General features: G+C 40.3%; 1 protein-coding gene across 1 annotated transcript in view; it reads left to right on the top strand.

The window, feature by feature from the left end:
• The window catches only part of dnah9l (dynein, axonemal, heavy polypeptide 9 like), a 30,652-nt gene that overhangs the window by 2,095 nt on the left and 16,029 nt on the right, over positions 1-12,528 (top strand). Inside the window, exons 7-42 of the mRNA XM_085438476.1 lie at positions 283-450; positions 578-703; positions 796-903; positions 996-1,127; positions 1,209-1,369; positions 1,812-1,968; positions 2,087-2,232; positions 2,350-2,466; positions 2,556-2,694; positions 3,070-3,162; positions 3,299-3,493; positions 4,302-4,379; positions 4,526-4,658; positions 4,980-5,107; positions 5,272-5,420; positions 5,529-5,679; positions 5,791-5,922; positions 6,009-6,182; positions 6,298-6,502; positions 6,891-7,056; positions 7,206-7,308; positions 7,638-7,775; positions 7,883-7,984; positions 8,287-8,448; positions 8,603-8,686; positions 9,036-9,145; positions 9,252-9,414; positions 9,531-9,654; positions 9,902-10,044; positions 10,138-10,299; positions 10,535-10,594; positions 10,690-10,863; positions 10,943-11,089; positions 11,318-11,431; positions 11,592-11,735; positions 12,268-12,450. Of these exons, the coding sequence (XP_085294602.1) occupies positions 283-450; positions 578-703; positions 796-903; positions 996-1,127; positions 1,209-1,369; positions 1,812-1,968; positions 2,087-2,232; positions 2,350-2,466; positions 2,556-2,694; positions 3,070-3,162; positions 3,299-3,493; positions 4,302-4,379; positions 4,526-4,658; positions 4,980-5,107; positions 5,272-5,420; positions 5,529-5,679; positions 5,791-5,922; positions 6,009-6,182; positions 6,298-6,502; positions 6,891-7,056; positions 7,206-7,308; positions 7,638-7,775; positions 7,883-7,984; positions 8,287-8,448; positions 8,603-8,686; positions 9,036-9,145; positions 9,252-9,414; positions 9,531-9,654; positions 9,902-10,044; positions 10,138-10,299; positions 10,535-10,594; positions 10,690-10,863; positions 10,943-11,089; positions 11,318-11,431; positions 11,592-11,735; positions 12,268-12,450 (4,971 nt within the window). The remainder of the gene's footprint in view (positions 1-282; positions 451-577; positions 704-795; positions 904-995; positions 1,128-1,208; positions 1,370-1,811; positions 1,969-2,086; positions 2,233-2,349; positions 2,467-2,555; positions 2,695-3,069; positions 3,163-3,298; positions 3,494-4,301; positions 4,380-4,525; positions 4,659-4,979; positions 5,108-5,271; positions 5,421-5,528; positions 5,680-5,790; positions 5,923-6,008; positions 6,183-6,297; positions 6,503-6,890; positions 7,057-7,205; positions 7,309-7,637; positions 7,776-7,882; positions 7,985-8,286; positions 8,449-8,602; positions 8,687-9,035; positions 9,146-9,251; positions 9,415-9,530; positions 9,655-9,901; positions 10,045-10,137; positions 10,300-10,534; positions 10,595-10,689; positions 10,864-10,942; positions 11,090-11,317; positions 11,432-11,591; positions 11,736-12,267; positions 12,451-12,528) is intronic.

The following is a 12,528-nucleotide window of genomic DNA, read 5'->3' on the forward strand; positions in this document are numbered from 1 at the left end:
CATTTTAATCATGTTTTTCTAGAAAGAATCTATAAAGAGATTGTTAGCACGTTGTGGTTATCTGTACTTTATATACCAACTATATTTCAGTGTTATGGAGTGGAAAAAGTGAAAAGGGAAAAACACAATAATGAAAGGCAAAAGAAATCTTTTTTTCTTTTTGATTTGTTATCAGAGATCAGGGTCTGTTAACGTCAGAGCTTTGTTAACATCATAGCCTATAAAACCAAACTCAAAAATAGTCTGTGTGTCTTTTGAATACACATATATATTTTTTTCCAGGTGACCCGACACTTGCTGAAGCTGTTTGACAATATAGCAGATCTTCGCTTCAAGGACTCAGACCGGGCCGAAGGACGGGGGGAGGAGGGGGAGGCAGTTGCGATAGGGATGTACAGTCGAGAGGGAGAATATGTTTCGTTCTCTGAGCCCTGTGTCTGCGAAGGACAGGTACTGTGAAAACAAAATGCGGTTTCTGTTTGTGGAAGTACATCAGCACCGTTTTATTTGAAAAATATGATATTGCATGCAATTCATTTTAGAGTTTTTTTCAAACATTTTTATTTTTTTTAATCAGGCAGAGTGTTGGTTAAGTGCTTTAGAAACCACCATGCGCTGTACAGTTCGAAAGGAGATACAGGAAGCTGTAGCTGCCTATGAGGACAAACCCCGAGACCAGTGGCTGTTTGACTACCCAGCCCAGGTCTGTTCATGCAAAGTCTGTAGATTTACAATTTTAACTTTATAAACATGCAAGCTATCTGCTGTACACCTCTGTTTCCCTTCCATCAACAGGTGGGGTTGACTGGTAGTCAGGTGTGGTGGGCGACAGATGTGGGCATTGCTTTTGAGAGGGTGGAGGAAGGATTTGAGACAGCTCTCAAGGACTACAACAAGAAACAGGTACTTCCATAATGTAAGATTTTATTAGGCTGGTAAGTGATCGTAGCATCATTGTATTTGTCAGTGATGTCTGCTGAATTCTGGTTTTCTAGATCACACAGCTCAACTTGCTAATCCACATGCTGCTTGGCGATTTAACCCCTGGAGACAGACAGAAAATTATGACTGTCTGCACTATTGATGTCCATGCTCGAGATGTGGTCGCCAATCTCATTACTCAAAAGGTACTGCAACTATTAGATATTATTTCAAATGAGTTTTGCATTAGTTAGCAGACCATCCTGATGCTGTTGTATGTCTCTAAGGTGACATCAGGACAGGCATTTGCGTGGCTGTCCCAGTTACGGCATCGCTGGGATGAAGAAATGAGACACTGTTACATTAATATCTGTGACGCTCAGTTCCAGTTTAGCTATGAATACCTGGGGAATACAAACAGACTGGTTATCACTCCACTCACTGACAGGTATGTGCACATACATGTTCTCCCGTAAGCCAAACCTTTGCAAAAGTATACAGAATGCATACATTAGTAATGATTTGTATTCTAAAGGGAGAGACTTACAGTAAGGGCACGCATAATTACTAGACTTGCTTTGCAACTAAAAACAAGGCCGCTTTACTTTAGCACTAAACATCTTAATGCTACAGTCAAGCTGTGCAGAACGTGATAGTAGGCACCCATGCAAAATGTAAGTGCAAAGATTGAGATAGTTGTTATTTTAGAATAAAGCACAAATACTAAAATCTTGCATATTTGCTTTTTCTATTCACAATATCCACTATACTCAAATACATTACATTGTTGCTTTAAATCTACATTATTTTCAAATGCACAACTTCATTGAATCGAAATTATCTATTACTTTCTTTCTCCTGTGATTTAAATCTCAACCGTACCATGACAGGTGTTACATAACCCTGACCCAGTCCCTCCATCTGACTATGAGTGGTGCTCCATCAGGCCCAGCTGGCACTGGCAAAACAGAGACTACTAAGGACCTTGGACGCTCCCTGGGTATCATGGTATATGTGTTCAACTGCTCTGAACAGATGGACTACAAGGTAACCTGGACTGCACAGATGTTTCTTCTAGTGCCCGTTAATGTCACATTTATTCTTTTTCTTTTATGTTGTTATTGATATTTATTCCACCATTCAGCCATAGCATCTCATCCTCCAGTCTATAGGTAACATCTATAAGGGCCTGGCTCAGACAGGAGTGTGGGGTTGCTTTGATGAATTCAACCGGATCTCGGTGGACGTTCTGTCTGTGGTAGCTGTGCAAGTCAAGACTATACAGGATGCTGTACGCAACAAAAAACAGAGGTATTATGAGGAAATAATGACATGTATGTTGTAGCATCTATACATTTGTCTACTAATCTATTCTATATATTTTCTAAGCATCCATTTAGCAGCATGCATTTGTTGCTGTGTATGTAGGTTTCATTTTCTGGGGGAGGAGATTGAGCTGAAGCCAACAGTAGGAATCTTCATTACTTTGAACCCAGGTTATGCTGGAAGAGCAGAGCTCCCAGAGAACCTCAAGGCTCTATTCAGGTCTGATATGAGACAAAGAGGAGACTTTAGCGTGCAATGAATAGCAGCTATTATATGATTATTTATTGGTTAATTTTCTAAATGCTCAGGCCCTGTGCGATGGTGATCCCAGATTTTGAACTGATCTGTGAGATCATGTTGGTGGCCGAAGGATTCATAGATGCACGGCTACTGGCACGCAAATTCATCAGACTCTACACTCTTTGTAAAGAGCTGCTATCCAAACAAGTGCGTACATACAAACAATTTGTCTGACTATTTCTTCAGGGGGTTTTCTGATGAGCGGAGGGAAGAAGAGGAATTTAATTTCGCTGTCAATGTTCTTATAAGCATCAGAAGTGTGGTCCAGCTTTTATTAAAATGCAAAGTAGTGGTGGTGCTATTCATCAGATTATGGTTTTGTGTTTAGGTGTGAAGATTAGTCACCATAATCTTCCTATTTATATTCCAGTTCCTCTGTGTGTGATGTAGTGAATATAGTAAATAATAAAAATATCAACTATTTTTGCTTATACTGTGTAGAGTACTAGCTCTCAGCTGAAACTGGCTGTTTGTGTCCTTCTATTATAACATCAACAAACACTTAAATGCTTATTTTGTCAGGATCATTATGATTGGGGTTTGCGGGCTATCAAATCAGTGCTGGTTGTGGCTGGATCTCTGAAGAGAGAGGAGCGTAGCAGACCTGAAGAACAGGTGTGTATCTCTTCGCGATCACTAATGAGGGCTGTTCTTTACACTGAAGTGTTTCAGCTCTCATGGTTGTTTCCAGAAATTTGAGGTTGTCAGAAATTGCCTCATCAAAACTGTGCGTCCAATATTGTCTCACCAGGTGTTGATGCGGGCTCTTAGAGACTTCAACCTTCCTAAGATCGTGACGAGTGATGTTCCCATCTTCCTTGGGTTGATCAGTGACCTCTTTCCACAGCTGGATGTGCCCAGGAAGAGAGACCCAAAGCTAGAAAATGCTGTTCGCCAGTCAGTCAGTGAGCTGCGTCTGCAACCAGAGGAAAATTTCATACTTAAGGTTCATCTGTGTTTTTATTATATAGTATAGTTTATTTGGCAACACCTTTCGTTAGTGGTGGTAACGGTGAACAAACGTTAATTTTAGATTTCTCAGAATTGTGGGAAAAAGAAAAACAGTTGTTATGATAAAAATGTCAAAGGATTATTTTCCTTTTTTCCATCATTCTGTGAGCAACCGTGATGTGGTTTTCATACCGTGCATGGCCTGAGTCTGCAGACAGAGCACAGTGAAGGGATCTGTTACCCCGCTGTGAAGCTGGAGGTGTGGAGTCTGTCACCTGCAGCTCTTCATCTGACAGTTCACTGTGGCTGCTCCTCGTTCCATTTTTCCCTGCAGTATTTCCGTTTTTTGCAGGGAATAAGGAAATACAGACACACAGTTCATAAAGCTTCCAATATATAAACACTAATCAGTTGCCTCCTATTGTGTTCATTCAATTAGTGATTTAATAGACAAAAATCTGTAAAATCTAATAGAAGTATTAAATTAAGTGTTAAACTGCTTCTTTTTCAGTGGCATATGAGCAATGATAGTTAAGGATGATCTGAAATCAACATGCCAGATCACTTTACAAACACATTCATAAAGTTCTGAGCTAATTTTAACTTGGGGGAAATGCATAATTCCCACAGGTCAATAGAGGAACAATATATAAAGCTTTGTGGTTTGTAACATAAACTAATTGTTAATCATTTTGGTTGTATTTTTTTATTGTAAGGTGAGACAGCTCTCTGATTGAACTTGCAGTATTTTAGAGTATTTTTTTTTCAGAAATCCCACTATTAATGTGATTCCATGTTTGCAGGTGACCCAGCTGGAGGAGCTGCTGGCTGTTAGACATTCTGTATTTGTAGTTGGTGGCCCGGGTACTGGAAAAAGTCAGGTTAACTTAACTAATGAACATTTTTAAAACTGTTTATGTGTTTTTGTTTTTTTTTAATATCTGTGTGATCCAACTTCTTATACCCAAAATATGCCCAAACATATTAACTAAAACTACTTATATAAATGATCTTGTTTACTTATCAGATCTTGAAGACCCTTCATAGGACTTATGCAAACATGAAGATGAAGCCCTTATGGAATGATATTAACCCTAAAGCTGTTACCACAGATGAGCTGTTTGGATACCTGCACCCTGCTACCAGAGAGTGGAAGGATGGTGAGAAGCAGGAGGATTATACAAAGGATTTAATGTGCAATAAATGATGATCAAGAGAACCAGTTTTTCCTCCAGAATTTGGGTCGCTGTCAAGTCTGATTTATTTTGGTGCCAAGACCATAATTTATTCCAAAGCCTCCTCTCAGAAATAATTAGAAAGTTAATGCACTTCTTCTATTTCACTCCTGTTTAAATAGGTTTCGTGTGCAATATTTTCATTACCAGTTCATTTCACAATTTTGCATTCAATACCTTTTTTGCTGCAGTGATGGTTTAGTATGTAAAAATGGATTTACCATATGTCACTGTTTCCTTTTACAGGTCTGTTCTCCTCTACCATGAGAGAGCTGGCCTCGGTGGGCCATGATGGACCCAAATGGATTGTTCTGGATGGGGATATTGACCCTATGTGGATTGAGTCACTCAACACAGTTATGGATGACAACAAGGTAAAAGATCATCACATGTTTTTTTGTCTTTCATCCAGGAGTTTGAATATGTCTCCAAATAAGTAATCAATTTCTGCCAATGCCAGTCATTAAGTTAGTGCATACTTTATATTTTTGAACCAGTGCTTGAGCTCCACTCCTTCTGCTTTTCCCTCCACATCCAGGTTCTGACACTTGCCAGTAACGAGAGGATCGGCTTGTCCTCGTCCATGCGTCTTCTCTTTGAGATCTCTCATCTGAAGGCTGCTACTCCAGCTACAGTGTCAAGGGCAGGAATACTCTATGTCAACCCACAGGACTTGGGTTGGAGCTCGTAAGACACACACAATGCTTAAATGCACGCATAAAATCACAGTCTTCTGTTTCTTTGATTTTCTTAAGGTTATCTTGGTTAGCAGAGCTGCCTTTACTGTGTTTTCAGTTATGTGACAAGTTGGATCGACACACGGCAAGCCCAGTCAGAGCGAGCCAACCTCACTATTTTGTTTGATAAGTACGTGCCATACTGTCTGGAACAAGTTCGCTGCAACCTGAAAACCATCACACCCATTCCAGAAAACAGCATGGTGCAGGTACATGTAGGGTTTTATGGATATCAAATGCAGCCTGCAGAGCCATAATATTATATTTTTCTGTTGTTATTGTTCAGTCACATGCAGCATTTCTGTGTTTTGCTCAATCAGACATTGTGCTCGTTGTTGGACTGCTTGCTGATTGAGGACAACACTCCAGCCGATTCTCCCAGAGAACTCTATGAGATCTACTTTGTCTTTGCCTGCATCTGGGCTTTTGGAGGCGCTCTCTTTCAAGATCATGTGTGCAGTGACTAACTGTTCCTTCTAATCGTATCAGATAATTCACATTATTATACCATATAATGACAGTGTTTTTACCTTTATAGCTCAATGACTACCGTGCTGAATTTAGCCGCTGGTGGTCCAAAGAGATGAGAGCCGTAAAGTTTCCCTCACAAGGGACAGTCTTTGACTATTTCATTGACCCTGAGACTAAAAAGTTTACTCCGTGGAGTGAGAAGATGGTGCCATTTGAGCTGGAGCCTGATATTCCGTTACAGGTATGTTATTAGACTAATGAATGCGTGTGGTTGTCTACAGCAGGCCAGAGTGTCCTGTATAATTATAACATGTTGATTTAGATCTCTCAGCACGCTCATCCACTGTCTGTTTCAGACGGTGCTTGTCCACACTCCAGAGACCATCTGTCTCACCTACTTCATGGACCTTCTGCTTCAGAGAGGCAAACCTATCATGTTAGTGGGCAATGCAGGAGTGGGAAAAACTATTCTGGTGTCTGATAAAGTCGCTAAGCTGAAGGAGGATTACATAGTAGCAAAAGTTCCCTTCAATTACTACACTACATCTGCCATGCTGCAGCGTAAGAGTCTCTGAAATGAGCATACACAAACAGATTTTTTCACATGTGTATTTTTTATTAATTTAACAAATTGTATAATACATATAATAATCTAATAATTAGGGAAATATAATAAGACAAATCTAATAATCTGAAAAAAGGCTTCTAATGAGATATGTGTGCTTCCTGTCTATGCATTATGTTATTGTGGTAGTACTGTATCTAATTGTGTTTGCCTATTCATACTGATTGAATGGCACAGGCTTCATAAAAAAAAAATTCTGAGTTTCCTTGTATCTTCAATTCTTTTTTCCTTCAAATTTCAGTTCAGATTTTCAGTCAGTGAGTTTCTGTGAAGACTGTTGTCACTTTTTCATTTTCCTAAACTTGTGTATTAAATGTACTCCAGGCATCTTGGAGAAACCTCTAGAGAAGAAAGCTGGTCGTAAATTTGGCCCTCCCACCGCCAAGAGACTTATCTACTTCATAGATGACCTCAACATGCCTGAGGTGGATGTTTATGGGACTGTCCAGCCACACACCCTCATCCGCCAGCACCTTGATTACAGCCACTGGTAGGATAAGACGCACGTGATGGACTCGCATATTTATACTGCTTTCATACTGCCAAAGTGTGCAAATACACATATATACTCTGTACACAACTGTTACACAGAGTTTAGTGCTTAGTGTGAATTTTAACCAACAGGTCTTTGTACTGTAGGTATGACAGACAGCGGCTGGTTTTGAAAGAAATCCATAACTGCCAGTATATCACCTGTATGAACCCAACAGCTGGAAGCTTCTCTATCAACCCCAGACTGCAGGTACTGCCACACATTTGCAAGTTCTTTATGCGTAAATTTTATTTGTTCATAAATGTTATTATCAAAATTCTCCTATCTACTGAAACTATACTCGATCACTATGGCTTTATACATAATTTCATTGAATACTTATTTAGAAAAATTAGTTTCAAAGGGAACCATGTTTATGTTTTCCTTTGAAACACAAAAGAAAAACAGCCAAAGACATGCAGAAACCTTTTTTTGGCTAATAAGAAAAATTTAAAGGTAGTTCAGAATGCAGCTTTCTCAGTTTAAGTGGGTCCAGCCACAGATTACTGTTGGTAAAATCTTTACTGCCTCCATTTCAGAGGCATTTCTCAGTGTTTGCAGTGCATTTCCCCGGTGCTGATGCATTAGCTACCATCTTCTCCAGCATCTTGTCAGCTCACTTTCTTCAGGGAGGGTTTAGCTACGGGGTCTCTCGCTCAGTTGGAACTCTCATTCAGGTACTGTACACTTACACTGCCAGTGCAGCATTCATTTCTATTAAAACTTGACTTGAGACAACATTTATCTGTTTCTGTGTCACTATCTTTTGATTCTCCTCAAACAGGCAGCTATCTGCCTGCACCAGAAAATTAGCCAGAACTTTCTTCCTACAGCCATACGCTTCCACTATATCTTCAATCTGCGAGACCTTTCCAACATATTTCAGGTAACACACTTTGCTCAGTCATCCAGAAAAAAATAAAAACATAAAAATATAACTGAAATAATACTTACTTCTGTTGAAGATCTTTTCCTTGAACTGCTTAAAAGGATGCTGTTGACTCCTTTTTTCACTCATGGTAGCAAATACGAAAACGTCATATGAATCCATTTGCAAAACTGTCATTGGTGGCAACTTGCTTTAGATTTGACTTTTGTAGGAATGTTAATCCTGAAAAACTGAAAATTCTGGTGTCAAAAGTTCTCTCGTGGAATAGTTATGTGTTTATTAATACGATTTCTGTATAGGGCATCCTGTTTGCCTTGCCAGAAAGCATCCGTTACCCCATGGACCTGGTCCACCTGTGGCTGCATGAGAGCTCCAGGGTCTACTCAGACAAACTGATGGAAGAAAAAGATGTAGAACTCTTTGATAAAATCCTGTTGGACACTGGCAAGAGATATTTTGAAGTAAGACATGGGCGATTCAAATTGCAACCTTAATCTTAAAAATCTTTCAAAATGTAAGAGGTATCGCAGAAGTGATGCTTTTGGTATTTAGTATTAAAGCCAGCTATGGCATGTTCAGTATTTTCTTGTTTGTTTGTCCTGCCAAACTCTCCAGGGAATAGATGAGTCCATCTTTATCCACCAGCCTTTGGTGTACTGCCACTTTGCCCAGGGAGTGGGAGAGCCTCGCTATCACCAGGTCTGACACATTCACACACACACAAGCTAGTCTGCACTCCAAGTTCTTTATGGAGATTAAAATAAGAATTAAGAGTGTAGTCAAATACGTTATGGGAGTTTAATTGTTTATTACTTGAATCTGTACTGTAGCATACTTATTTAGTGGCCTCCAGATGTGTCGTATCTGCTCTGACAGAAACCAGAAATGAGGATAACTGTATTGTCGCTAGCAAAAAGATTGCCTGTCTTTGATATGTGTGTGGCAACTTAGTTTCATTGTATATGGAATTTACCACGTAGACACGGGTTAGTGCTGGCTTTCCTCAAGAGAGACAAGTTTATTTGTTTTATTTCTCCTTTCTTGTCAGGCTTCAGACTGGGAGAAGCTCCAGAAGACATTGGCTGATGCTCTAGAGCACTATAATGAGTTGCACGCTGTCATGGACTTGGTACTGTTTGAAGAAGCGATCCAGCATGTGTAAGAGACACACACAGACACAAACTAACATGCACAAAGAAGAATTTACAAAGCAAATGTAAACCACAGGCAAGAAACACACCATCAGTTCTGTGTTTGTACCCAGGTGTCGCATCAGTCGTATACTGGAGGCCCCCTATGGTAATGCCCTGCTGGTTGGAGTTGGTGGGAGTGGGAAGCAGAGCCTGTGTCGACTGGCTGCTTTCCTCAGCATGCTGGAGGTTTTCCAGATCACGCTGCGTAAAGGTTATGGAATCAATGACCTCAAAGTAAATATGCACTTCCACATGCAAAACACGGTTGTATATCATAACACATCTGTTTTGAATGATTTGGGATGTTTTTTTTTTCCCTGCTTTGTGTTTGCTGCAACCCTTGTCTGCAGAGTGACATAGCTGCATTGTATATAAAGGTGGGGGTGAAGAATATTGGGACAGTGTTTCTTCACACAGATGCCCAGATTCCAGATGAGCGCTTCCTGGTGCTGATCAACGACATGCTGGCCTCAGGTTTGGATACACAGACCGGAACTGAGATAACTGAGATTTCTGCTTTAATAGCTGTCAGATCTAAGAAATGAATGTCATTTCTGCAAAAACTATTTTTGGATGGTGTCAGTGGCTTTGAGAGCATAGAGTTGTGCATTTGAATAGATAGCAAAGAAGGCTCATTTGGTCACATAGACCTGCTCCAAGTAAGAGTGACCATATAAGAAAGAACAAATACACAGTGAGCTCGCATTCTTTGCATTTGTAGGGGATATTCCTGACCTTTTTAGTGATGAAGAAGCAGATATGATTGTTTCATCAATCCGTATGGAGCTGAGGGGATTAGGACTCATAGATACCAGAGACAACTGCTGGAGCTTTTTCATCGAAAGGATACGAAGACAGCTCAAGGTCTATAATGCAAACCATGTAGAAACCATGATGTAATGATTAGTGTTGATAGTCATCTCACCTTCTCCTTTTGTCACCCTTTCTGCCCTCCAGGTCGTCTTATGTTTCTCTCCAGTTGGATTCACGTTAAGGACACGTGCACGGAAGTTTCCAGCCCTAGTAAACTGCACAGCCATAAACTGGTTCCACTCTTGGCCTCAGCTTGCTCTGCAGTCCGTCAGCTCTACTTTCATAGAGAAAATACCTGGACTGGAGGTGCTTCTTGTTTAAATTCTGTGATACAATCTAAAGCTGCTTTTAAAAGTACTAACTCTGATGCTGATTATGCAAGTGTTTCAAATAGTAGATACCTAATAAGCATAAATAGGAACTAAAATAACTATTAACGTAGACACATGTCTATAGCTACTTTTATGTGAATTAATCAAATAAGAAGGTTCTTCTTACTCTCTCAGTGAAGTGAGTCAATGTGTGTGTTTATACTGTGCAGCCAAATGTGAGAGCATCTATCAGTGAGTTCATCTCCTACGCTCACACGAGTGTCAATGAGGTAAGAGCTGCTGCACAGCACTGCGAGCGATGACCTCTCTTGATGTCTTCTTTGATACGATTTCTTGGTTTCCTTGTTGTGAATTCACCTCACAGGTGAGTGTCAAATACCAGCAGAATGAGAAGCACTTCAACTATACCACGCCAAAGAGTTTCCTAGAGTTTATGAAGTTGTACGACAACCTGTTGAGAAAGAAACGCACAGAGCTGACTCAGAAGATGGAAAGATTAGAGAATGGACTTCAAAAACTGCTGACTACCGCGTCACAGGTCAGGGGGGAAAAAACACCACATTGCACCAGTGTATACAAAAGTTTGTGTTTCTTGTTCTTACTTATTTTTTCTTTAGGTGGAGGACCTCAAAGCCAAGTTAGCAGTGCAGGAGGTAGAGCTGTGGCAGAGAAACACAGATATCGAAGCCCTCATTGCTAAAATAGGACAACAGACAGACAAGCTCAACCAAGAGAGAGCTGTAGCTGATGCTGAGGAGCAGAGGGTAAGAGTGTGATTCTAGGGCCTCTCGAGCAGCAAAATGACAGACTTAACGCCATGTATTTTCAGAATTACTGCACATTTTGAGGTTCATTTTAAACCACTTTGTCAATGAGAGGGCCATTAGAGAAGAGAGGGCAGAGAAGTAATAACATAGGTCTGAAACAAGCCAAACTTTCAGCAATCCATTCACAGCATACACACACACACGTGTTGTATTTTTGTGATTCAGGTGGCAGCAATCCAAGCTAAAGTGACCAAACAGCAACAGGAGACTGAAGAGGACTTGGCGAAGGCTGAACCTGCCCTACAGGCAGCCAACACAGCTCTCAATACACTCAACAGAGTAAAACACTTGCACACACATAAAGTTTTACTTCATTTCATTCGATTTATTTTATGAGTCCATTGCAAGCATAAAAGAAATCTAATAAAGTTGTCCTGAGCTCAGGCCCCTGATTAAAAATGTGGGCGTTTGTGCATTCGTGTGCATCTGTTTGATCTAGTTAAACCTGACAGAGCTGAGGACGTTTCCCAACCCTCCAGCCATCGTCACCAACGTCTCAGCAGCTGTTCTAGTGCTACTGGCTCCTCAAGGCCGAATCCCCAAAGATCGCAGCTGGAAAGCTTCCAAGGTGGTCATGAGCAAGGTGATACGATTTTTAGGTTTTAGTTTTCCTTCATTTGATGGCTTGAGACCGCCAAAGTAAATCCATTTTAGGTTAATGTTATGGTAGATCTGGCGACCTGTCCGTGTACTGTATGTAACCTTTCATATGAAAGTTAGGAACTCTAATTTAATATTGATTGCGACTGCAGTTATTTTGTTGTGTGACTGTTGGCACTTTTCAATCTGATATACTTTATACTTTGATGAACCCATTCATATTTAATTTTTGTAATATAGGTTCTTTCATATTGTTAATATCTCCTGTGTTGTTGATACCGCCTTGCCTCAAAAACTATTTTTTTTAAAGAGAGGTTTAACCTGTGAGGAACTATGCTGGTTGAAAAAAGTAACAACTAAAGCAATGTTCACACTCTGTAGATCAGATATGGTTTTTTTTAGTTAATTCTACTTTTTGACTCAGGATTTAGAATTCAAAAATGTTGAAAAATATTTTGTTAATTTGAAACCCTTTGATCTAACGCGCACCCGTTTGCACACAAATGCTTGTGCAGGTGGATGACTTCCTGCAGGCTCTGGTAAACTTTGACAAAGAGAACATCCCTGAGGCCACGGTGAGGTGTGTGAGAGATGAGTACCTCAGTGACCCAGAGTTCAACCCTGACTTTGTAAAACAGAAATCCTCTGCTGCTGCGGGCCTTTGTGCATGGGTGATCAACATCATCCGCTTCCACGAGGTACACATCTAAACCATCTGCCACATATATTTAGTGTCATCCAAGCTAATCCATTTGCTATATTTTTTTCTGTGTAAA

The sequence above is a fragment of the Copadichromis virginalis genome, linkage group LG18 (genome assembly GCF_057382275.1).
Source record: "Copadichromis virginalis isolate Kocher_CV1m ecotype Utaka linkage group LG18, C_Virginalis_male_GT1.1, whole genome shotgun sequence".
Taxonomy (NCBI): Eukaryota; Metazoa; Chordata; class Actinopteri; order Cichliformes; family Cichlidae; genus Copadichromis; species Copadichromis virginalis.